The 27,545-nt window shown below is 39.4% G+C and overlaps 1 protein-coding gene across 1 annotated transcript in view; it reads right to left on the bottom strand.

Moving 5' to 3' along the window:
- LOC128647430 (UAP56-interacting factor-like) overlaps positions 1 to 27,344 on the bottom strand; it is an 80,650-nt gene extending 53,306 nt beyond the window's left edge. The window contains exon 1 of the mRNA XM_053700221.1: positions 27,166 to 27,344. Within this exon, the coding sequence (XP_053556196.1) occupies positions 27,166 to 27,235 (70 nt within the window). The 5' untranslated portion in view covers positions 27,236 to 27,344. The remainder of the gene's footprint in view (positions 1 to 27,165) is intronic.
- Between the last annotated feature and the right edge of the window lie 201 nt (positions 27,345 to 27,545).

Here is a 27,545-nt window from a genome sequence, read left to right as displayed (position 1 = left end):
TAGGTACTTGTTTGTATTAACATAAATGCCTTATTAAAGGATGTTAGATGTATCCAGCAGGCATAGATCCTCTAGGATCACTATGATAGCCAAATACTACGCCTAGGGCATTGCTATCCTCTAGTGGAGGTGTTGTCCTGCGGATACCTGGTCATTGTATTTGGAAAATTTGTTTTTATAAAAAGTTGATCATTATATCCACAACTTGTTTGCCTTTGCTCTAGAGTACTTTAAAAATGGTTCACTAGTCTGTTTGTGAGATAAATAACATCCTATCCAACATGTAGATTTGCAATCTTTGAGGACACTCTGTGATTTATTTCAACAACATTTTTTCTTGAATATTTAATTCAAAATAAAATATTTGTGCTGAAATCCCTGTCTTGTGTGTAGTTCAATGATTTTTGGTATCTACACTTTCTACCTTTTTTTTGTTTTTTGTATAGTACTTTTAAGGGTCTGCACAATGTTCCTTTATATAAGGTAATATATATCCTGAGTTAAATTATACACTCAGGATACCGTACTGTTAAGGCTATCTCCCTGCCCCCTATCTATATCACTTTTAAGTATAATGGAGTCTACAAGGAGGAACAATTACATATAGAGAATCCTGGGAACCTCAGCAGTTTATAAAATGGAATAAGTGTCTACATGCTACAGAAATGTTAGCAACTTTAGTAGCTTAATGTGTAAGATGTCTGGAAATTCATTTAAGGATATGTAATTTTTTAATTAACTATCATAGTTTATTGTGAAATGTCCTAACTTCAGAAAACATTTTGTTTTAAGTTATCATATATATCTGAAGTCTTTTAAAAACTGTAAAAAAATATATATTAACCGTCATTCAGGTTTTTTTTCCAAATAGATAATACACAGTTCTAAAATACTATGGAACCTGGTATCTAGAACTGTGAACATTGAATGCATAACCATATTACCCTCTGTCTGCAGCCCATTTTTATGCAGCCACAATGTCACTGCACGGCCGGACACTTACCTGCTACTGGCTTCCGGTGGCATCCTAGATGTGGTGTGGTAACAGTCTCTACCTCCCGGGCCTCCTATCGCTGGCCCGTGACTGTCTTCCCCTCTATTTCTCGCCGCCGAGTTTTGCGGCAAACTTGCTGTCATGGTAGAACTCGGCGTTTGAGCATAGGAAGGGAGGAGGGGTCTGGGTCTGATGGAGGAGTGCAGGCCAGGGACTCTGAGAAAAACCAAGATGGTGCTGAGTCCCTGACATCCTCTTATTGACTCTGCTTGCTCCACCTACTGGGGGCAGGTGACCGGTCACGTGACTTAGTTTCCCTATAAATTCTCAGCACGCCCCCCAGTCAGTCCTTTATTATTTTCCTTGCTTCTTGGTTCTGGAGATCTTACCTTATATTTTGTCTGTGTTAACCATGATTCCATTATACAGATTTCCTGGTTCCTGACTTTGGATTGTCCTTTTTATTCGCTTGCCTGCTGCCTGCCCTGACTTCAGGTTGTTTTGACTATGTCTCTGTCTTTGCCCTTTCATTATTATTAAAGGCCTCCGTGCCACCACTGACCCTTCAGGATTCTGTATCCACTCTCAGGATTTCCTGAGGGTCGTGATTGTAAGGAAGTGCTGTTCCGCTGCAACTGGGTTCCAATACAACACAAAAACCCTTGGTGGGTTGTTACACACAATCACACCTGAAGGCTGCCCCTATCCTCGCAAGACCAGGACAACACTTTTTTACACACTAATAAGAAATACTAACTGCTCATTATGCATATGATGTTTATGCAGATTTTAGCTTTGGATACTTCAGCCTTGTTCTCACTATATATTTTAGAATATATAATGCGAACAATATATCAAAAAGTACTTTGAAGAATCCCATTATATTGTCACTGTCATTGTTAATCCTTTGGGAGGGACAGAACACATGCCATTTTACAAGTAATGTGTTTCAAATAAAAGAACAAAGAATATGCATAATAAATATCCACCCTTGTTATTTCATCTCTGTCATAGAGACAGTTGTACACAGACATGCTGCAATTATTTGTGTGAGCTGACAGACTCTTCCACAAAGTGACCAACATGTGAAAACTGATCAGGCTTCCCCCAGCAACTGCTGCTGTCAGCTAAGTTTGGTGTGACTAAAATGAGGGGGAGACACAGCTGCCTCTTTACACAGCAAATAGTTCTGTTGAGTGTCATTGTTTTGTCCAGTCCTAGAATCTAGATGGAAAAAAGTAAAGTGGTCAAATTGACCACAGCAGATGCAGGGCCACGCCCATTTTGTTTTAATAGGAATTCCCTTTAAAAGTCAAGTGTTACTTCTATGCTGTGAAATTGGATTTAACTATACAGCATCTTATGCGGAGCATTTTAGAATGTCAAATAAGGAGTAAAATTAATTTATAAATGTCATCACATTTCCAAGCACTCTTCTTTTGGGTCTCACAAGGATTCACAACTCATGAAAATATGAATATATGTTCAAGATTCACTACATGCAAATCCTGGGTATATACTGGGAAAAAAAATATTAAAGTCTGAAATAAAGTAATGCATCTATAATAAAATGTTCCCTTAAAATAGCCCTCATTAAATATTAGATTTAGATTCTATTATAAAGATACCATAAGGTACCCTGAGTTAAATATGTTATTTATCTTAAGTTGGAAAGCTTTAAAATAAATTGCTTCAAGCTACTGAAACTAATGTAGTAATACTATTGAGTCTTCAGTGTGTTTTACATGGAATTATTTACTGTAAAATTTAGCCTTGCAAGCTTTCTGCATTACTGCTGGTCGCCTTTCTGCCCTTCGGATGTGCCTCTGTATAAAATAAAGAAAATGCAATATCATTTTAGTATTTTAGTTCACATGACAGAATATTTCCAATTAACTTTTTCATGGCTTATTTGTTAAATATGGGTAAAAAAAAGAAGGCTAAATCCATTTAGTTCTATGAATGTTTGGCCATAAGAGCTTTTCATTATCTCTCTGGTGATTTCTTTTATTTTTTTATTAATGCATTTCTTGTCATTGTTCTCTTTCTGTTCCTGGAAATCAAAATGATGCCCCAAGGGGTAAATATACTCTGCACAGTGTTTTGAAGTACAAAGAAGGAGACGTGGCTACATTAAAAGGCCTAGGAGCTGTCACTGTGTGTGTCAGACAAATAGGTAATGCAAGCTGACACACAAAACAATGCTATCTATATACCGGTATTAGACTCAATGCCTGGATCTAGGCAGAATTTTACAAATGTTGCTAAGCATCAATGCAGCCTATAATCTATCAGTAAACTGGAACAAACTGTAATTAAAATAGGGACATTAATGCATTAACACATTTCCTTTAGATGCTTTGTTCAAATTAAAGATCTAAACAAGTGGTTTTCAGCTTTTTAGTGAATAATATTTAAATAATGTGGGTAAGATTATTTTACTTTGTTTTCATGTTTCAATAAGATTAGATGATACCTTTCTCTGGATAAGTACAAATTTACAGTGATTAAAAAGGACCAATATAAACTGGAAAATAATTTATTGTGGTAAATAAAACCATGTAACAGTTGCTTTTCAGCATCTATTAATTCCAGTTACAGAATGTCAGGTTTCTTATGAAAGCTGAGTTTTGTGCTCCTAAAATGTAATCATACAAAGAAGATTGTATGGGTTAAAACTGATTATGCAGATTATAAACTAAATTGCTTATTTACAAAGCTAATCAACAGAAATAAACATATGACTTACTATATCAGCTATACACAGAGTAATTATAGAAGCCTGTGGGGAACAGCATTAAAGGGACAGTCAACACCAGAATTTTTGTTGTTTAAAAAGATAGATAATCCCTTTATTACCCATTCCCCAGTTTTGCAAAACCAACACTGTTATAATAATACACTTTATACTTCTGTGACTAATTTGTATCTAAGCATCTTCTGACCGCCCCTAATCACATGACTTTTAGTTATTATCTATTGACTTGCATTTTAGCCAATTAGTGCAGTGTCTGCCACTAGCATGATCACAATGCTATCTATATGGCCTACATGCAGGGCCGGCTCAAGACATTGTGCTGCCTGGGTCAGAAATTACAATGACGCCCCACAATAATAACATTATTGATTAACATATCAACCTACTAGCCTGGCCACTGACATTACTAAGCTTGCCTACCTGCATGCAACCAATGCTTATTCAGCATAAGTGGGAAAGAATTTAGGGGGTTTATTCTGTGTCTTTGTGCATTCCCACACAGAGACAGAAGACAGGGGTCTGACAGTGACTGACTCAGTCAATAAAGTGCTGCCCCTTGTCAAGTGCTGCCTGGGTCCCTTGGACCCACTTGGTCCCATGGTTGAGCCGGCCCTGCCTACATGAGCTTGCTCTCCCCTGCTGTGAAAAGTAAATAAAATAGAGGCGGCCTTCAAGGGCTTAGAAATTATCATATGTGCCTCCCTAGGTTTGCTTTCAACTAGAATACCAAGAGAACAAAGCAAAATTGTTGATAAAAGTAAATTGGAAAGGTGTTTAAAATTACATGCCCTATTTGAAAAATGAAAGTTTTTTTTGGACTTGACTGTCCCTTTAAGACAGTATATTTATGTCAGTGAGACACTGTGTCACTGTGTACTTATCTTAGGTGTGGGGCAATATATGTGGCGGTAACTTGCTATGTGAGATAAAAAGTATCTGAACACATTGGCAAGTGGCACAAAAAAATCAAACTCCATTTACAAAGGAAGGCTATATGAGTGTACAATAATATCCAAATGTATTTCATACATTAAAAAACTTTACATAACCAAACAAACAAACATATGCAAACTGCTGTGTGGCCTGAATATTTAACCCCTTAACGACTGAGGACGTGCAGGGTACGTCCTCAGAAAAAAGGCAGTTAATGCCTGAGAACGTACCCTGCACGTCCTCAGTGTGGAAAGCAGCTGGAAGCGATCCTGCTCGCTTCCAGCTGCTTTCGGGTTATTGCAGTGATGCCTCGATATGGAGGCATCCTGCAATAACCTTTTTAAGTCATCCGGTGCAGAGAGAGCCACTCTGTGGCCCTCTCTGCACCGGAGATCGGTGGCTACCTGCGTTGGTGGGTGGGAGCCGGACCGGGAGGCGGGTGGCGGCCATCGATGGCCATGTGGATCTGAAGGGGGGCGGGATTGTGGGCGGGGGTGGCTGGGGGCGCGCACGGGCGCGCGCGCGTGCACGGGAGGGTGGGGGCGGGCGCGTGCACGGGGAGGGAGCGGGTGGGAACCGCTACACTGCAGAAAATGGGGATATAAAAAATATAATACAAAATAAAATCCAAACAATCAGCAAGGTGGTGGGGGTTTGTTTGTGGGGGGTGGGGGGTTGGGGGAAGCTACACTACAGAAAAAAACAAAAAAAAACCCAAAAAAGCACTTTTTATTGTAAACTGGGTACTGGCAGACAGCTGCCAGTACCCAAGATGGCCCCCAATAAGGCAGAGGGGAGGATTAGAGAGCGGTTTTGGGGGGGATCAGGGAGGTTGGGGGCTAAGGGGGGGATCCTACACAGTAGCATATGTAAATATGCTAAAAAAAAATTCATTTTTTTTTTAAAAACCCTTTTATTTTAGTACTGGCAGACTTTCTGCCAGTACTTAAGATGGCGGGGACAATTGTGGGGTGGGGGAGGGAAGGGAGCTGTTTGGGAGGGATCAGGGGGTGGGATGTGTCAGATGGGAGGCTGATCTCTACACTAAAGCTAAAATTAACCCTGCAAGCTCACTACAAACTCCCTAATTAACCCTTTCACTGCTAGCCATAATACACGTGTGAGGCGCAACAGGATTTAGTGGCCTTCTAATTACCAGAAAGCAACGCCAAAGTCATATATGTCTGCTATTTCTGAACAAAGGGGATCCCAGACAAGCATTTACAACCATTTGTGCCATAATTGCACAAGCTGTTTGTAAATGATTTCAGTGAGAAACCTAAAATTGTGAAAAATTTTATGTTTTTTTTAATTTGATCGCATTTGGCGGTGAAATGGTGGCATGAAATATACCAAAATGTGCCTAGATCAATACTTGGGGTTGTCTACTACACTACACTAAAGCTAAAATTAACCCTACAAGCTCCCTAAAAGCTCCCTAATTAACCCCTTAACTGCTGGGCATGATACACTTGTGGTGCGCAGTGGCATTTAGCGGCCTTCTAATTACCAAAAAGCAACGCCAAAGCCATATATGTGTGCTATTTCTGAACAAAGGGGATCCCAGAGAGGAATTTACAACAATTTATGCCATAATTGCACAAGCTGTTTGTAAATGATTTCAGTGAGAAACCTAAAGTTTGTGAAAAAATTTGTGAAAAAGTGAACAATTTTTTGTATTTGATCGCATTTGGCGGTGAAATGGTGGTATGAAATATACCAAAATTGGCCTAGATCAATACTTTGGGATGTCTACTAAAAAAAAATATATACTTGTCAAGGGATATTCAGGGATTCCTGAAAGATATCAGTGTTCTAATGTAACTAGCGCTAATTTTGGAAAAAAATGGTTTGGAAATAGCAAAGTGCTACTTGTATTTATGGCCCTATAACTTGCAAAAAAAGCAAAGAACATGTAAACATTGGGTATTTCTAAACTCAGGACAAAATTTAGAAACTATTTAGCATGGGTGTTTTTTGGTGGTTTTAGATATGTAACAGATTTTGGGGGTCAAAGTTAGAAAAAGTGTGTTTTTTTCCATTTTTTCCTCATATTTTATAATTTTTTTATAGTAAATTATAAGATATGATGAAAATAATGGTATCTTTAGAAAGTCCATTTAATGGCGAGAAAAACGGTATATAATATGTGTGGGTACAGTAAATGAGTAAGAAGAAAATTACAGCTAAACACAAACACCGCAAAAATGTAAAAATAGCCTTGGTCCCAAACGGACAGAAAATGGAAAAGTGCTCTGGTCACTAAGGGGTTAACACATATATATTAAAAAAATAAGGTGCTCCCCAAAGACCACTATACACATACTCACCTATTCTCTTCTACTAAAAAAACTAAAACATGGGTCAGGTAGACTCTTGTTTATATTATTATTATTACTATTAGTAGTAGTAATACAAATACTAATAATACATTATTTCCTTGATGCTATATTTAATTTGTGTAATGTTAACCAGACTATATATATATATATATATATATATATATATATATATATATATATATATATATATATATATATACATATATATTAAAAAAAAAGAGAGCAGTCAATAAAGATAACAAGCCGCTCTGCTAAACTTAATATCTCCAATAGGTGAAATACAGTTTATAAACAGTTTTTTATGTGCTCAAGAAATGTTTTTTTCTTTGAAAGAGACTTCTTCTGGTATGAAAATAAAGTAAGTAATTCCTGCTTACCAGCTATAACCCCAATTATATGAGGTAAGGTTTTCACTCTTTCTGGGTAGAGATGGTTGTGTCTTTAAACCCCTGTGTAGTGACCTCCGAAATTTCCTAGACCGCTTGTCGTTCCCTTGGTATTATCGGAGCCTTACGAATTCAATGGTAATCTTGGACTCTCTGTTGTTCTTTCAAATGTTGGTGAGAACCTTTTCTCCTCTCAGGTGGTGATAATCTCTGTCCTCTCAGATGGTATTCTTTTATCAGCTTTTATCAGTTCACCTGCAATGTGTCTCTCTGATGTCTGATGACCCTGATGTGTTCACATCGGTAGCTTCGCATTTTAAATTTGAGCATAATGGGGATTCCTCATTGGCTCTTTTTCAAGCTATTGATCATGTACCCTGGACAAAAAGAGGTGGTGATAGGGATTATGCCCTATGTAAGAAAGAAGTGAAGTGGATCTTTTATCTACAAACTAGATCACCAGAGGGATTAAATATTGAAGCAGATGTGAATTTATTTGTTTAAATTAATTTAAATCATGTTAGCTTTCAAGTACCTGTTATTTATTGTCCCTGCTTTCACATAAATGCTTGTGTGGTTTTCACTCTTGCATTTATGTGACTAGCTTATAATATCCTCTTTAAAATAATATTGTGTTTAAAATTGTGTTTAAATTTGTGTTTAGAATGTTTATCACATTTCTGCTATTAAGGTATAGCTTATTCAATTTTGTGTGTCAGGTCTTAGTAATAGCCTCTTAAGAGTTAACAGGAAGCTGTACTAATTAGATTGCTTGTGGCTATTTAAGAGTAGCATTAGGATATGTTAGATATGTAGTGATCAAGTGCGGTAGTCCCGCACGAAACGCGTTTACTGTTTCTTTTTTGCTACTTTCTACTCACTCCGGTCCGGGAGTGAGTCACTTTTCACTTGATGGTGACTATGTCAGTATATTTTTGGTTTTATGCTTTTGCCCAATAAATCCTTTTTACCACATTTTGAAGATCTTTTCGTCAGTTTATCCGGTGCAGCCGTACTAACTGTTCTAATGTGTCTCTCTCCTAGTCAGAAACACTCTGGGAAGATAAGGCTCCGATAATACCAAGTGAACAACAAGCGGTCTAGGAAATTCGGAGGTCACTACGCCGGGGTTTAAAGACACAACCATCTTTACCCAGAAAGAGCGAAAACCTTACCTCATATGATTGGGGTTATAGCTGGTAAGCAGGAATTACTTACTTTATTTCCATACCAGAAGAAGTCTCTTTCAAAGGAAAAAACATTTCTTCAGCACATAAAAAAACTGTTTATAAACTGTTTTTCCCCTTTTGAAGATACTAAGTTTAGCAGAGCGCCTTGTTATCTTTATTGACTGGTCTCTTTTTTCGAATAATTGTTACAGTGACAGGGGTACACTGTGTCAATATCTAGGCAGCACGCTAACCAATTCCTATTGGAACACTAATTACTGTGCCTTATTCACATCAATTATTCATACCACTCCTATAGTTCTTCTCAGTATTAGAACACCCCCCCCCCCTGTATATACTAAGTAGGGGATTTTATTGATACCAAATATATTTACATCATACGGTACATATCATATACTCTAAGTGAGGTACACTAATGATACCACTTAGGTTTTAGCGCTGGTGTTCTCTCTTTACATAATATATATATATATCTAAAACAACAATGCTCAGCAGTAATTTGGCAGCAGAGGTTTCTGGGAGTTTAAGTCTCAGATATTGGTCTGTATAGTGCTGTATACATTTTGTACGATACAACAACTATGAAATTCAATAGGATAAACATACATTGTTAGAGTATGAATACTCTAAAAAAACAAGAGGCATATTGGATTTTTGTATTTAAGATGAATACTCTAAAAAAACAAGAGGCATATTGGATTTTTGTATTTAAGACTATCAAAGTAAACAAGACTTGTAAGTCATATACTACTGGATCAGAATATGATATCAAGGGCTGTATAAAATGTTCTACTGATCATGTTATCTATTTAGTTGAATGCACAGAGCATAAAAAACAGTACATAGGAATGACAACAAGGGATGTAAGAACTCGTATTCGAGAGCACATCTCATATATAGAAAATGATATATCATGCTCTGCTCTTGCATCCCACTTTATAGAGGAACATGATCAGGATTTAAGTACCTTCAGTTGGTCAGCCATTGAACACATTCAAAAGTCACACAGAGGTGGTGACAGGCTGAATACGCTAAAAAAATAAGAGGCATATTGGATTTTTGTATTTAAGACATTAGTCCCAGAGGGATTTAACTCAGAACATGACATCATTAATTGCTGGAGTAATAAATAGTTAAATTTAAGAGTAGTATAATCTAGCAATATTTGGCCTATCAACCCCAACTTTCGTTAGTTCTATATATGGGAAGTTTAAAGCTAAAATTGAGTCAATAATAGTATACATATATAAACAAACGAGACTGCATAAAAGTAACTTTCTAGATATCTAGCAACTATAAGGAAACTAATGCAAAATAAAGGCTATATAGCTATATTAGATGTACCATAATAGCTATGGGGTTGCTGTGGCATAGTGCTTAAGTCTAATGTCTCTTAACCCAAAGGTTGTGAGTTCAAACCTAGCCTCAACTGCTTAAAAAACTTTTTCTGTATATGATTTTTCTATATGTGTCTTTAATTGATGTGTTAGAAGTTGGCATTGTAAATGACTAAAAATGAGTACCTTCTATTAAGTTGAATTTGCAATTCAACACTAGCTGTGTCTTTCTATAAAATGCTACATAAAGACACTTATAGGATTAAGATTAACCTATGTAAATTAATAGAATTTCTTTCCAAGCTGTCAAGCCGATTGAGGCTAAATCCTATTGTATACATTTGATTGGAGTAAATGTTTGAGGGCGTATACCTGTACACAGGTAAAAAGGCTACAGGTGTAGAGGTTCAGGTATGGTCTATGATTAAGGCGGTCAGGATCCGCCGAAACATGTAAGACTGAAACTGGACCTCACATCAGCTCCTATGGTTTTAAGTGTGTGTCTCTGAATTGTTTGTGAAAGAAAATTACAATAAATTCACAGTGTTTTGGAAGTATTGGATGGATCCGCCTCTTCTTTTCTACTTCATGTAACTTGCAAACAGGAAGGAGTTTGCTCTCAGGATCACATCCCAAATTGGAAGGCAGCATCAGGTGCAGCTGTGACCGGGCGAGCTGTGAAATTTGGGACGCAACAGGAACCGCGACTGTGGAGGTTGCAAGCGGACACTCTACACCAGGTAAGACCTCTTCCTTCTGCTTTGAAAGGAGTCAGATCCGGGAGGACAGACCAAGTGAGGCTGCTGCATGAAGAGTGGGGTGAGTGAGAGTGTATCTAACCGCATTTGGCAACCTGTACCTGTAGTTCATATAAAACTTGCTATATAAAAAGGGGAATAACACACTGCACCTTATGTACTTGTGGCTAAGGGACTAAAGACATTGCACAGGGCAAACCTGGTGTGATGATAGCAGGATGTGATGTCACTAGCATGTGGGCGGGGGCTTAGGTCCGGTGTCTGTGTCGCAGTTAGTTTAGTACAATCAACCTGTCTGGATGTGTATTGCTATGCTCTGTAATAAAATAGAGTTGTACCATCATTGCTGTGTCCTGCATATGTCCTGCATCTCATGACATGGTGTAAGAAGTTCTGGACTACGCTTCTGTTTCTGATGATGACGATGTCAAAGTTTACCCCACCTGAGCCTTTTGACTTTTCTCAGCCTGCAGCTTGGCCCACATGGCGTCAGCGGTTTCAGCGCTTCAGGATTGCATCCAAACTGAACAAGGAGAGTGGTGAAGTACAAGTTAATTCTCTTTTATATTCTATGGGGAAAGATGTAGAGCCAGTGTTCAATGCTTTTACTTTCCAAGAAGGGGACGAAGTTAACTTTGATATAGTTATGGATAAACTCAGTGCCCACTTTGTGCCCAAAAGAAATGTGATTCATGAGAGAGCTTGTTTTCACAAACGTAATCAGCGTGTGGGAGAATCTGTGGAGTCATTTGTGCGCAGCCTGTATGAATTAGCTGAATTCTGTGAGTTTGGTGTTGCTAAAGAAGAGCAAATCAGAGACAGAATAGTTATTGGAATTGCAGATGCTGAAGTCTCCCTGAAGCTGCAGTTAGAGCCTGATTTAACGTTAGACGGGGCTATTAGGATGGCCCGCCAGAGTGAACTGGTGAAAAAGCAAAGTGCTGATCTGAGGTCTGAGAGTATTGTGGATGAAGTGCAACAGTCTAGGAAAATTACTAGTGAAAGGCACAGTGTGAGCGGTAGATCTAAAGTACTGGAAAGGCCTAGAAGTGGATGGGCGCAACATGGCCGATGCACACGGTGCTACCGGGCTCATGATCAGAGTGCTATATGCCCGGCCAGAGATAAAAGATGCAGAAAATGTAACAGAATAGGCCATTTTGAAGTGGTGTGTAAAACTGAATACATTAAGGAGATGCAGGTGGACAGTGACCAGGAGGGTCAGGAAGTGTCTTTTGTGGGGTCTGTTGTGGAACGGACAAGCTCAGAGGAAGATTGGAAAGTTACTTTTACTGTAATGGGAGCCAATGTTGATTTTAAGATTGACACAGGAGCTGATATCACTGTAATGTCTTTTGCTGAATTTATGAAACTGCCTCGACAGCCCCAGCTGGCGAAGGTTACTACAAATGTTCATAGTCCTGGTGGCCGCATTGATTGTGTGGGGAAATTTCTTGCAAGCTGTGAGTACAAACAAAAAAAGTTCACCATGTGGGTGCATGTGATCCGAGGTCAGTGTGTTAACAGTTTATTGAGCAGAAAAGCAGCCTGTGACTTGGGCCTCGTGGCCAGAGTGAATGAGATCTCTGAAGATATGTTTGGCGAGTTGGGCCTACTGAGCTGCAAACCTGTCCGTATAGCACTTAAAAGTGACGCAGTCCCGTACAGTATTTCTACTCCTCGTAGAATTCCGTTCCCGCTCATGCCTCAAGTGGAGAAAGAGCTCATGCGCATGAAGTCTATGGGGGTTATTGAAGAGGTTGTTGAGGCAACTGATTGGTGTGCCCCCATTGTTCCAGTTGCAAAGAAAAACGGAAAGGTGCGCATCTGTGTGGACCTGAAAAGGTTGAATGAGGCAGTGAAGAGGGAGAGATTTGTGCTGCCGACACTGGAAGATATAGCCCCGAAGTTGGCTGGGGCGAAGTTCTTTTCCACATTAGACGCTTCTAGCGGCTTTTGGCAGATCCCCCTGGATCCAAAGTGCCGCAAACTGACTACCTTTATCACTCCGGTAGGTCGGTTCTGTTTCTGCAGACTTCCCTTTGGGATATCCTCCGCTCCTGAGATCTTTCAGAGGGAAATGAGTTCTCTCCTGAGTGGCCACGTGGGCACAGCAGTCGTCATGGACGACATTCTAGTGTATGGATCTACAGTGGAGGAGCATGATCAGCGTTTGAGTTGTGTGCTGCAGGCTATCAAAGAGTCTGGGCTGAAGCTGAATAAAGAAAAATGTCATTTTAGGAAAACTGAATTATGCTACTTTGGGCATATCATCAACGGGGATGGCATCAAGCCGGACCCCGAGAAAATTCGGGCTATCGAACAGATGAAAAGCCCTTCTGATGTACATGAGCTGAGACAGATATTGGGCCTTGTAAATTACGTGGGCAAGTTTCTTCCAGATTTATCTACAGTTTTGCACCCTATCACAGAGTTGCTTAAGAAAGATGTTGCCTGGGTCTGGGGACCCTCACAAGAAAAAGCGTTCCTGCATGCTAAGTCCCTGCTGGGGTCTGCCCCAGTGCTGGGGTTCTACGACCCTTCAAAAAAGACTGTGGTTAGTGCTGATGCAAGCAGTTATGGGTTGGGGGCTGCACTCCTGCAGCTGAATGACAACAAACTACAGCCCATCGCCTACTGTTCCCGCACACTGACGGCTGCGGAGTCAAAATACGCTCAAATTGAGAAAGAGTGCCTGGCTGCAGTTTGGGCCTGTGAGCGCTTTCAGCGTTATCTAGTGGGTTTGGAGAAATTTAGTCTGGAAACTGACCACAAACCGCTAGTCCCTCTTATCAATTCTTATGACATCGACAAAACACCCTTGAGATGCCAGAGACTTTTAATGAGACTACTCAGGTTCAATGTTCAGGCAGTGCATGTGCCGGGGAAGCAGCTGGTTGTGGCAGATACACTGTCCAGGCTCCCGCTGGCTGCTGCTGAAGAATCCTCCACAGAGTCGGATGTAAAAGTGTATGTTGATTCAGTTCTGGCCTCTAAGTCCATTTCTTTAAGGAAACTGGAAGAGATAAAGAAAGAGACATATTTGGACACAGATCTGCAAGAAGTTATAAGGTACATAAGAGATGGCTGGCCCGAGAGCCGGGCAGCCTGGATGTCTTTAAATGCTTACCAGCCAGAGAGGTCGCAGCTCACGGAGCTGGAGGGGTTGGTGCTGTTCCAAGACCGTATTGTAATTCCCGTCAGCATGAGGAAGGAGATGTTAAACAGGATTCACGATGGCCACTTAGGCATTACAAAGTGCAGAGAAAGAGCAGCTACAGCTGTGTGGTGGCCTGGGATCAGCTCCGACATTGCAAATCACGTGTCTAAATGTGCCTTTTGCCGGGAACGCCGGCCTACTCAGAGAAGGGAGCCCTTAATGTCTACTCCGCTGCCTGCGGGGCCGTGGCAGAAAATAGCTGCTGATTTGTGCGAACTGCACGGGAAAAAGTTTCTTGTTGTTATCGACTACTATTCCAGGTATTTGGAAATAGCACCCCTGAATGATATCACAAGTCAGGCCGTTATCATTCGCCTGAAGAGCTTGTTCGCCCGCTGGGGCATTCCAATGGAGCTGGTGAGTGATAATGGCATGCAGTTCGCTTCTACAGAGTTCAGTGCTTTCAGCAGGGAATATGATTTTGTACATTCCACGTCAAGTCCACATTATCCGCAGGCCAACGGAATGGCTGAAAGGGCAGTTCAAACAACAAAATTCATTCTAAAGCAATCTGAACCGTACCTAGCCCTCTTGTCATACAGGGCGACGCCCATTCAAGCCACCGGGTTTAGCCCGGCACAGCTGATGCTAGGACGCCAGATTCGCACCACTTTACCCTCAGTGGGTGTCTTCAAGCCGCCTGGCCCTGTTCCTCGGGACGAAGTCCTTAGGAGGGATGAAGAGGCCAAAAAGGGTTATCGTTTCTTCTACGACAGGAGACATTCTGTCAGGCCTTTACAGGAACTGAAAGCGGGCCAAAGTGTCAGAATTAAACTGGATGATGAGAAGAAATGGAAGACGCCTGCTACGGTAGTGGGCCGCTCTCCAGAACCAAGGTCTTACACAGTCCTTACAGAGGGAGGGACGGTTACACGCCGTAACCGAAGACATCTTCAGCCTGTACCTGAGAGTCTGGAACCGGATACCTCAGTACCACCGCCGGTGGGATCTCCTGTTCTAAGAGAGGTGCCTTCCCCTCAGCAAGATCATAGCGGGGATATATCTTTGCCTCCAGCAGACTCTTCTGTATCAGAGGACAGTTCATGCAAAGTTACATCAAGCGGAAGAGTGGTGAGGCTTCCGGCCCGATACAGGGACTGACTTTAGCTAGAACAGTGACCGGAAGTATGGGCAGAATAATCCCATGGTCACTGTGGACTAGGGTAGTCTACCCCGATGTCCAAGTCAGGATGTAATTTATTTGTTCATGTTTTCTAGTCTATCTGTTTTTATAATGTTCTAAAACAAAATGTTGTTGTATACCCTGTTGGTGTACCTTGTTATTTAATATATGCGAATGTATGCTTTGCCTTTGAAAAAGGGGAAGATGTGATGATAGCAGGATGTGATGTCACTAGCATGTGGGCGGGGGCTTAGGTCCGGTGTCTGTGTCGCAGTTAGTTTAGTACAATCAACCTGTCTGGATGTGTATTGCTATGCTCTGTAATAAAATAGAGTTGTACCATCATTGCTGTGTCCTGCATATGTCCTGCATCTCATGACACCTGGTTTTGCCATTTTTTCAGAAAATTGTTAGAGTTCCCAGTTAAATATTAAAAAGCATAGAACATATGAAATTAAACTTCCCCCAAATACTTAAAGGGACACTGAACCCACATTTTTTATTTTGTGATTCAGATAGAGCATGCAATTTTAAGCAACTTTCTAATTTACTCCTATTAGCAATTTTTCTTTGTTCTCTTGCTATCTTTATTTGAAAAAGAAGGCATCTAAGTTTTTTGTTTGTTTCAGTACTCTGGACAGCACTTTTTTATTGGTGGATGAATTTATCCACCAATCAGCAAGGACAACCCAGGTTGTTCACCAAAAATGGGCCGGCATCTAAACTTACATTCTTGCAGTTCAAATAAAGATACCAAGAGAATGAAGAAAATTTGATAATAGGAGTAAATTAGAAAGTTGCTTAAAATGTCATGCTCTGTCTGAATCACAAAAGAAAAAAATTGGGTACAGTGTCTTTAATAATATAATATATTCGGTGGAGCCTAGACACGCTCAGAAATGGACGTTTAGTCTCTGAGCTCTATACTGCAGGATATACAAAATCAGGACTTAAGATAACGAAAAGGCTAAAGTGACATGTGAAATTAGGTGGAAAAGAAGAGGAAAGATTGAGGATCCGCAATCTATATGAACGGAAGCCATAAATGAGCAGCAGTGATCCACAAACACCCTGAAGGTGCAAGAGCGCGCCAAAAAAATAAATAAAAAAAATTAAAAAGCATAACAGACGACTTGGCCGTTATCTAAGAGGGAGATTCCCCTTCATCAGCCCGGTAATCACGGTAAAGTGGTGAGTGTTTACCTAAGAGGTCCGGTGTTCAGCGGAGCTGAAGAGGTGAGAGCGGCTTTCTCAAATGCCGCTTACAGTTTATGGCACCCGGTCGAGCAAGCAGTCAGGTGACTAGAGTGAGGGAGGCGGATGGGCCTGTACCAGAGCACAGAGTGTAAATCCCATAGAGACAGGGACAGCTACCTCGCATAAATGCAGCACAGGAGGATTTTAAAGGGGATTGTCTACGATCCATAGAAAAGTGCAGAAAAATAAATCATAGTGACCAAACCTGCAGTCACATCTAGGAAGGGGCCTCAGGGGATGAAATTTTGTCCACAAGACAGAGATGGAAAAAGGGTCTCATAAATTACAATGCTAAAGACTTAACTGAGGATATACAGTTTGTAAAGATTATAACACTGGGGGGGGGGAGGGATTTCCTGTAGAAAATTATTTAGAATTATCAGTCCAAGCTGAGGGGAAAATAAAAATAACAACTACGGTAAACTACCAACAGAGGGCAAAAGAGTGCAATCTGGCTCTCTAACATACAAGATAAAGCAATACATAGCCTGAGAGGCATCAGAAATTAAAATAAAAACTGTGTGTTTTACATAGCAGAGGATGTTGTGAAAGTTTGGAGACATTGTTAATACATAACTGAGTGAGAAAATAACACTCTCTGGTATATTATAATAGGAAGTTCCTCATTGTAGAATATTACAGAAGCCAATATGTCAGTCAGAAAATCTAATAAAGGAGAGAAGACTGTCAAAAACTCCACAGTGAACAATATTTTTGGACTGCCTAAAAGCAATAAAATTGCAGACCCTTTAGAAACAGAGAACGAAGACATTTCAGACTCTGAACAAATGAGTGCAGGACAAACGGACGCTGGTACACCAGTGACTAGAGAGGACCTACGTGACCTTGTCTCTAAGCATGACATCACCACCAATTTTGAGAGGTTATGGGAAAAAATGGACAAGATGCACAGTGCAGTCACCTAGAGCCTTACGGAAATAAAGTCTGATATTGCAGATCTGGGAGGGAGACTGGAATTGCTGGAGGAGCACAGGGAGGTCATCACGGAAGAAATATCAGCGGTGTCCCAGAACCTCTCCCTACAACAACAGTCTATCATAGACTTGGAGGACAAGATGGACGACCTCGAGAACAGGGGACATAGGAACAACATACGACTCAAGGGGATTCTGGAGACTGTCACGAACCAAGAGCTCATGATGTACTTACAACAGCTCTTTAAAAATATAACTGGGAACAAGGAGGATACAGACTTTAACATCGAAAGGGCGCATAGAGCATTAAGAGCTAAACCCAGAGGCGATGCGCCAAATAGAGATGTCATAATCAGATTTTCATTCTTTCCAGAAAAGGAACGCATACTCCAAGCATCAAGAGATAATCCAACCTTTAAGTTCCAAGGGTCAGTTATACAGTTTTTCCAAGATCTCAGTCTGCGAACCCTGCAAAAAAGAAGCCAATTGCGTCCCCTGACAACACTTTTAAGGAAACACCAAATTAGATACAAATGGGGCTTCCCTTTTGCTCTCCACATTACGAAAGACAACAAATCAATCACTTTAAAAGATCCGGAAGAAATCCCTACCACCTGTAAGATACTAGGTATAGAAACACCAGTTGTACCGGAGATAGAACCACCCCCACAAAAATCGTCCATCACAACCCCATCTGGATGGGCCAGAGTAAATCGAAAGAGACCGAAGAAATGAGACCGACAAGATGATGGAACAAGAGAGAGATCGTGGATGCCTCTTTTTCATTGTTGATCAATAATGCTGAATGATGTACATTCATAATCTAATTAGTTCTCTCTGAGAAGGGAGGGCTAGGAAAAGTTGAGATATGGACGCCATAAGTTGGGTGCCTTCTAACTAACCAACCAATTCCTAGTTTATTAGAGATAGCCAGTTTAGTCAAATAGTTGAATAGAACTGATTTTGAAATTCTAATTATATGTTGTCATTTACATATGCAGTTCTTGCTTCCACTAAGTGGATGCAAAAGAAGTTACCAGTTGTGTTCCCCAATTTAGGGGAAGACTATTGTTTACAAGGTATAACATTGTTATTGTTAATGTTATCACTGTTTATTTACTTCATATTTTTATTTCAGTTTTTTTGGAGACACCAAGACCAATTCCTCAGATTCTGAGATCAGGCTCCTTTTAAATTATTCTCATGACACCACAAATACATCTTGTATCACATAATGTTAGGGGGCTGAACTCGGACATAAAACGCAATACGGCCATAACACAATACCAAAGGATGGGGGCTAATTTAGTTTTCCTTCAAGAAACTCACTTTACTAAACAGATGATACCAAAATATTGGTCTAAGACCTTCACTCAACACTATCATGCTATCACAGACAAGAAAAAACGATGGGTGTCGATATTAATTCACTCCTCGCTGGGGTTTAAACATGAAGCAACAATAGCAGATGTGGAAGGTAGATATCTGATAGTCAAGGGACACATTTCTGAGTCAACCATTGTTTTTTGTAATGTGTATACCCCAAATGAAAATCAACATATATTCTTTAGAAACATATCACACCTAATGACTGATTGGGCCCAACACAAAATTATATTGGCTGGGGATTTTAATATTTCTCTGACAAAAAAGACAGTTACATCGCATAAGCTCAGTTCTAAAGAACATAGACATAACAGATTGGTAAAAGAGATAGGAGAACTTTTGACCCCCCACACACTCATAGATACTTGGGTTACCCTATATGGTACTACCACAGACACCACATTCTACTCGGCAGCTCATCGGAGCTATACTAGAATAGATTATATTTATATAAGCCAAATTTTACAACTGCTGCTAAAGGCCTCATCGATCCATCCGTGTGTGTGGTCGGACCATTCTGTGCTCTCCATACACCTGGATGGTGTACTAGATAAATACAGGACTAGATCATGGACATTTGATCCATCATATTTAAAAGATCCGGCCAAATTAAGTGAAACAGCTAATTTAATCAATGAATTCTGGAATAACAATAAAGGATCTACTACTAATCCGATATTTCAATGGGCGGCGCACAAAGCTTACTTAAGGGGGATATTAATTCAGGGTAAAACATTTCAAATAAAAATATACAAGGCAAACATAGACCAGCTTCATCGGGAAATTGGGAAGCTGGAGACCCAACACAAACTTACCCAGAGTCCCAGGGTCCTTAGAATCTTAGAGACCAAAAGGGCTTCTCTAGCAGCCCTACTGAACAATCACTCTTTGAGAGTGATACAGAAATTAAAGTCTCAGTACTACATATTCGCAAATAAACCAGATAGATATCTGGCCCATAAATTAAGAGAACGTAATAAATCCCTATCCATTCCGTCCATTCTACTTCCTAACGGCAAACTAACCACCCACCCTCAGCAGATAGTAGACGCATTTGCGGCCTTCTATGGTGAATTATATAACGGGAAGAAAGTAACGCCCTTCCCTACGCTTAACCCTAAAATTAAGGCTTTCCTTCAAGACGCCAACCTAAAGGCCATCTCGGAAGAGGATAGAGATTCTTTAAACGCTCCAATAACAAACAGTGAGGTTAGGACAGTTATTAAGGAGCTCAAACAGGGCAAAGCAGAGGGACCAGATGGTTTTGCCGGTGAATACTATAAAACTTTTAAAGAGATTTTGGTTCCTCATATTACAGAATTTTGCAATCATATTCTAAATGGTCATTCGATACCCCCTGAATTACTTGCTGCAAAAATTTTGGTGATTCCAAAACCAGGGAAAAATTCCAGATATTGTTCCAATTACCGCCCTATATCCCTTATAAACCAAGATTTAAAAATATTGACAAAAATTATGGCCAATAGACTAAAACCTATACTTCCCCTATTAATACACCCAGATCAAGTGGGATTTATTAAAGATAGGAAAGCCCCAGATAATATTTGAAGAATGATAAACATTATAGATTTTCTATAGGTAACAGGGATGCCTTCTCTGCTTCTATCACTGGATGCGGAGAAGGCATTCAACAGAATTGATTGGAATTATATGAGAGAGGTCCTGGCTTTTATGGGCTTCGAGGGACCATTCATTAAAGCAATACAGGCAATATACTCACTGCCCTCAGCACAGCTGACAGCGACGGGATATAGATCCAAAATCTTCCCTATATTGAATGGAACGAGGCAGAGGTGCCCCCTTTCCCCTTTAATTTTTGCACTATGCATCAAACCTTTAGCGTCAAGAATACGAAATTGTCCAGACAATACAGGGGCAACAATATTAAATCCGACCTACAAACTAACGTTATTCGCGGATGATATTCTCCTAACTCTGACTAAACCATTAATATCACTACCCAATTTATATAATATACTATCTCAGTTCTCTGAGATTTCGGGATACAAGGTTAATCATGAGAAATGCGAGGCCATGCCACTAGCTATGCCACCGCATACTAAGAAAATGATAGAAGTAAATTTTGACCTCAAATGGGTTCAAAGTTCGCTCAAGTACCTGGGAATACACCTAACAACAAATTATGACCAATTATACAAACACAACTACATACCGATTTATAAAGCCATTAGGAAAGATTTAAACAAATGGAAGACGTTTACATTTTCATGGCTAGGAAGACTCTCAGCGGTCAAAATTAATATCCTGCCACGTTTATTATATCTGTTTAGGGCTCTTCCCATCAAAGTCCCAACAAAGGACTTAGAGAATTTACAGAGAGACTTGGTGACATTCATTAGGGGGAAGACAATTCCAAGAATACCTGTATATATAATTACTAAATACAAGAGCCTGGGAGGGGTGGGGGCCCCTAATCTGTTGGAGTACTATAAAGCAGCGAGATTGGCACAAACGGTGCTGATGGGAAGACAGACAGAAGACATAATGTGGACAAAAGTGGAGGGTGGGATAAATGGTTCATCCCATGCAGATGAATTGATGTGGGGAGAGAGACACAGGGGGGAAATATATGACAAACGATACATATCCCCTATATGGGAGTTGACCAAACGCACATGGGATGCGCTAGCTAAAAATAAAGGACTAATTCCACAAAGATCACTTACAACACCCTATATTTTCCCTAAAGAATACCAAAATATAGTTGATAAATGGGCAAATAAGGGATTATATAGAGTAGCGGATGTATTGCATAATAGAGCAATAATGACCTTTTCTCAGATTCAGACTGTACTACATCCTGTAAAACTACATTGGTATCAATACCTCCAACTCAACACAATTATACAGCAATATGTACATAACACAAACAAGTGGGAATATACACCTCTGGAGCTCATATTGACATCTTCAGGCAGAGCAAAACAGACTATATCCAAACTATACATACAAATACAATCTTTATCAAGTTTTACAAAATCCAGCATAGTTGTCAAGTGGGAGACAGATCTACATATTAAAAGAGAAAAGAAGAAATGGGACGATATGCTTAACTCAGCCTGTAAGGGATTATTGAGCGCTAACCTGAGGGAAAACACAATAAAGACTATATTTTGGTGGAATTTAATACCCTTACAAACATCACACATGTCCCCTTCACATAACAGAATGTGCTATAGAGGATGTGGAGAAGTGGGTTCATACTGTCACATGTGGTGGGAATGTGGACAAGTGAAGCTAATATGGGAAGAATTATCTTCTTTACTTAGGGAATTGTTAGATGAACCTATTCAATTAACTATTCACCAATCCCTCCTACATGAACCACTAAGACGGTACAATAAACATATTAACATATTTATCAAAATATTGTGTACAGTGGTACGAACATGTATAGCTTGATACTGGAAATCGAGTGTACCAAGCTGGCTGGAGATTAAGAAGCATTTTTTCAATGTAATGTAGTAGCAAAAATGTTTCTGTTAAAGGGCGTTACTGTTTCAGCTGCAGTTGCACATGTACTGCGCATGCCCTGTGCACCAGCAAATACAATGCTTGTCTTTTGTGACGCAGAGTATGTGTGCCTGCCATTAGAATGATCATGTCTTCTTCTGGAAGTATTTTTGCTAATGCAAGTATATCACAAAAAAAAATTCTAATTAAAATTGAAATGCACTAAAATGCATTTCATTTTGACCATTACATCCCTTTAATATGCTAATGTGAGTGTGGGGGTACACTTTACTGTTGTACAATGTGAAACATTGTTTAGTGGTCCCTAAATGATCTATTTATATATGCATGAACACTCCAATAACTACATCAAGCGCCCAGTTTAGCCAATTAGCACATAATGCACACAAACATAAGGCTGTGTAACTGTGGTTTCCAACCAAATTAAAGGGGTCACATTCAAACTATACGTTCAGAACTAGCCTCCACTGAACCACGGCACCTTTTGCAGCACATTTAATGGGACTATATGTCACTGTAAGCTAGTTTAGTGCAACAAATGCTTACGTAAGTTAATAATGAAACATTTGTGAGTCTTCACTACACATTTACGTATATGCTGCTGACTGTGGAAGAGTTTGTTGATCTTTTGATCACTGCAAGAATCTGACGTGTGTACATGAATGTTTGCTGCACTAGGGTAAGTATAAGCAGTATCCAGGGATGACTTATCCATTTGGCACAGTAGGTGTAGTGTTTAGGGCTCATAAACATTTAGGGTCCCACATGAATCAGGATTTTTTTTTTTTTGAGTTTTAAGAAAATGTTTTAATTTTCTTAAATAACAGCAAATTAACATGAGGTAAGTTCATGAAGTAAGAAATTCTTGCTTCTCTTCTTAGGACATTTGGTCCTAATTCTGTGACAATGCTCTGCTTTTATTGTTTAGAGAGGTGACATCTAGTTCCCAATATAACTCTCTATTCTCATGCTTAAAACAAAAAGGGGGGGGGGGCGAGGGCCCCATGAAGCTTAAAGTGCCTAGGACCCACGAAAGTCTAGATGCTGCCCTGGCATTACCATATATCTTGCCAAACCACTGCTCCTCTAATACTTGTCTATAATGAAATGTTCATGGTTTTGTGTCTGTTAAGAGAATTTACAATACTTGATCATTACACCTCTTACTTAAAGGGACAGTATACTATAAAATTATTTTTCCCTTAATGTGTTTCCAAATCCTTTTTTTACCAGCTGCAGAGTATAAAATGTATGAGAATTGCTTTTTTAAGGCTTATTTATGTATATGAATTAGCTGATTTTGTGTTTTAAAGCCACAGCCTAATAAAAAGGGTTGAGCTTGTAGGATAATCAGATCTCATTACTTTATAAATTTGTGTAAATATACCTCCTTCTTTATCTTATATCTGTCCATAAACCAATCAACAATACTTGGAGAGAACAATGGAAAATTAACATTTTATTACCTTATCTCTTCTATAACCCACTGGGAGTGTAATTTATTCTACTGGCTGTGTTAATACAGCTTGGTCTTGAGGCCAAAAACTTTCAGGATGGGTGGATACCACAGACTAAATAAACTAATTCAAATGCCAATATAAGGTTAATGGAAATACTTGTAAACAATTTTATACACTCCAGCAGGTAAAGTGGATCATTGGGAACAAATTAAAGAGGAAAACATTTTTGAGTAAACTGTCCCTTTAAAGAAACCCAGGTGTAGCCTTTTGGTTTAAAATGCTTGAAACCCCTGGTACATGCATCATATCATGAACATCACTGTCCAGTTTAGTGTTCACTATTCTGATGTTGGCTCTAAACTAGCTGCTGGACCTTATGCAAGGCTTCCTAAAGGCACAAGAGTAGAATATCCCTTTGCTTTGTTGACAAATTTTCAAAATTTGCTGTCAAAAACCCCAGGTTAATAAAGTAGAACAAAGTTAGATAAAAAATAAACAAGTGACAATTATTTATGTTTGATCTTACCAGTGGGCCACTGGTAAGAGATAACTGTCTTGGTCTTGGTATTGAACATTGCAGTCTAGTACCTCACCTTGCTGACTAATAAAATGTATCTAAAAACCCAGAAACATATAGGTTTCATGTCCCCACTGTGCAACCCTGATGGAATTTTATTGTTCTTGGTGTCGCACTTTGCTTGTCAGATGTCTGACTCTGCCTAGATGACAGGCAGTGCAACAGCAAGACTATGTGCTCCCCTTATTTTCTTAGGTTGGAAAGGTTGAACATGGTGCTTGAAAGACAACAAATTACCTGCATGGGGCAAACAGAAATCAGAGACACTGAACAGCCCAGGGGGGTATTAAAGGGGCAGTATACACCAATTTTCATTTAACTGCATGTAATAGACACTACTATAAAGAATAATATGCATAGCTACTAATATAAATATCTAGTGTAAAACCTTTTAAAAACTTACTTAGAAGATCCCAATTTAACACTGTTAATGAGATAAGCCTGGGACACCCATTTAAAGGGGCTGATAGCAGAACATCCCCCTCCCCCCTACATATGAAAAGACCTATTATACAAACAGAAGCAGTCTGAAGTTAGTATACATAAGTATACCTCTAAAACTTTGGGGGCTTGGTTAGGAGTCTGAAAATCAGAACAATGTTATTTAAAAATAAGCAAAACTATACATTTTTACAAAAACACCCCCAGATGGGCTATATAAATGGATCATCTACATAACATTTATGCAAAGAAAAAGCTAGTGTATAATGTCCCTTTAAGCTAACGGTTAGCTGGGCAATGGTTCTGATTTGAGGTCAGTGGTATGACCTAACCTTAGGCCTGTGAGACACAAGGTGTGTAGGGCCATTTTCATGTGGGTCTAATATAGGCAAGGTGATTTTCAGAGAGCTGAAACACCATTTTGTGTCTGATCTGAGGTCCAGGTTGATATGATGCTGGTCTCATGTGGCTCCTAATGGGCATAAAAAAGCTACATGGAAATTAAGTCTGGTGTGGTATATTACATTGTTCATAGCTGACACAAAAAGGTGTAAAAGAGCATATGAGGCTGTGATAACTGGCACAATAGGGGTTGCATAGTATATAAGGAATATGTAGTATAAAATATAGTTCATAGCTGGCACAATAGGGGATGCATAGTATATATGGATACAAACAAGAAAAATGTATACAATAAGGATATTGACTCCCCTCTGGTGATAGAACCGCTGCCTTCCAACAGACTCTCCCAAGGACTGTTTAATAGGTATGTGTTTGTAGAAGGAGGCGCTGGTTCACAGAGGATCCCAGTGAATCCACTGGGATCCTCTGTGAACCAGCGCCTCCTTCTACAAACACATAGTATATATAGAATGTAGTATATAATATAGTTCATAGATGGCACAATAGGGGCTGCATAGCAAAAAAACAAGAGAATTTGCAAGGGCATATGGGGCTGGTCTGGTGTGATTCACAAATAGCACAAAGGAGGCTAAAGGAGATGGATGTCTAATGACTAATGATGCTCATGGTGAGCACAAAAAGTGGTGGCAGAGGCCTGAGGTTGGTCTGAAATGTGATGTGGCCCATAACTGAAATAAATGTGCCCTGCGTTTGAAACTTGTGCGCATACATCAGTACCCAGACCAGTCTCTTGCCCACCTGTGTCCCCTTTATATTAGCTATTTGCCACCACTAGATGCCAACACCAGATTGTATTGTGTATTTGTGCACAGCTTACACTTTTCAGTTGCTCATTGGTCAATAAAGGCAACTCCCACAAATGTATTAGTAGACAGGCACACACCACCACAAACACATAAACAAAAATGTATTTTGTAATTACAAAAACAAAAATTAATACTTATTTAAATTGTGTCCTCTTTTAAGTGCAACAAAAGTAAAATATTTTAATTTCTCTTTATAGAACATGCATTATTTGTGGCAGAAAAAATATTTTTCCTTGCACAGTATCCCTCATTACAAAAATAGATCCATGGATCAGACACACACACAAAAAAACTGAGACCCTGGAACAAATTTGCAGAATGATAAGCAGATACTTGACAGAAATGACCAACAAGGTGTTTGCTACTCTAGGTGTAAAGTAAGGCATATCTAAATATAGTTCATAGCATCAGCATTCTACATAACTATATACAATGACTGAGCTGATCAATGAGAAAATAGTCTTCTTATGTTTTGTTTGTATCACATATTAATATCTTATAGCAAATGTCCATGTTATAGAAATGTAAACCTATTAAAGGTGATGCAGTGTTTTTAAAAATAACAATTATAGACAGTGTTTAAGTACAAAGTAGCATGTAGAAATCTCTTGTATATTAAAAAGCATATCCATTAATTGGTAATATAAAAGTTATGAAAGTTATAATATGGGTAGTTTAAACAAATTACAATATAATAAATATAGTCTCACATATGCAAATGTATACAATATATCTCTGCTTAGCAAAACGGTGCTAATTTACCATACAAATGTATCACTGGTTATTTGAACAGTTACAGATTCATAAAAACACAAAATAACTTTACTGAAACTGTGACTGTGTCATATAGCTGGATGGTGTAGTGCCAGCACATAGCTGCTCAGCTTTATTCAAGCTATATATAGAACTGTTGAATTTGATATGTTATTTTATAAAACGCAGAGCCAGCTAATAATCTGTTTTACTCATTTAATTTAGACAATAAAGGATATCAGTGCAGCCTTTACTGTGGTCTATGGACTGTTGCCAACATCAGTTCAGCAGTTTAGCCAAGTTAGACCATTGAGAACCGATACCTGTTTCTTACACAGAAAAATAAATACATATATTTGTACTTATAGAACAGCCTTCAAGACTGTCATTTATCATCAATGATATATTCTGAACAACTCATGTGTAACTAATTACCCACTAACCTATCAATTTTTCAGAGTAACTACAGAATGGCTCAAACAATTTGTAAGTCTGCACTTTAGTAAGAAAGTCATCATTATCCTCACGGCCTGTGGAACTTTACAGCACACTTTTAGTGACGTGACCTACCCAAGGACATATCAATCTTTCCATTGTCCACTTGGTGCTCGCTGTCAGACTGATTCTCCTGGTCTTCCATAGTTTTGGTTAGCGGCTCCTGGGATGATCCAGCACAGGCAGCGCTTGGAGACACAGCGGGTGACACTGCCCTGGGGTGGCGTGCTCACTCTGCCCTCTCCTGGCTGGCGTGCGAGGCACTTAGCCTCTATCTCACTGCCTGCCATGTATGGTTAGAGCCAAATACGGGCAGCAGTAATACAGATTACACGAGACTGCCTATATCACATCAGTACATTATTATCATGGCAATTTAAGAAGAAAAAAAAACATAATTCTAACAAAATAATATTACTATACACGAACTATAGATTGTTTATGTTGAATTTAAT

The sequence above is a fragment of the Bombina bombina genome, chromosome 1 (genome assembly GCF_027579735.1).
Source record: "Bombina bombina isolate aBomBom1 chromosome 1, aBomBom1.pri, whole genome shotgun sequence".
NCBI classification, from domain to species: Eukaryota; Metazoa; Chordata; class Amphibia; order Anura; family Bombinatoridae; genus Bombina; species Bombina bombina.
This window is presented reverse-complemented; position numbering and strand designations above follow the sequence as displayed.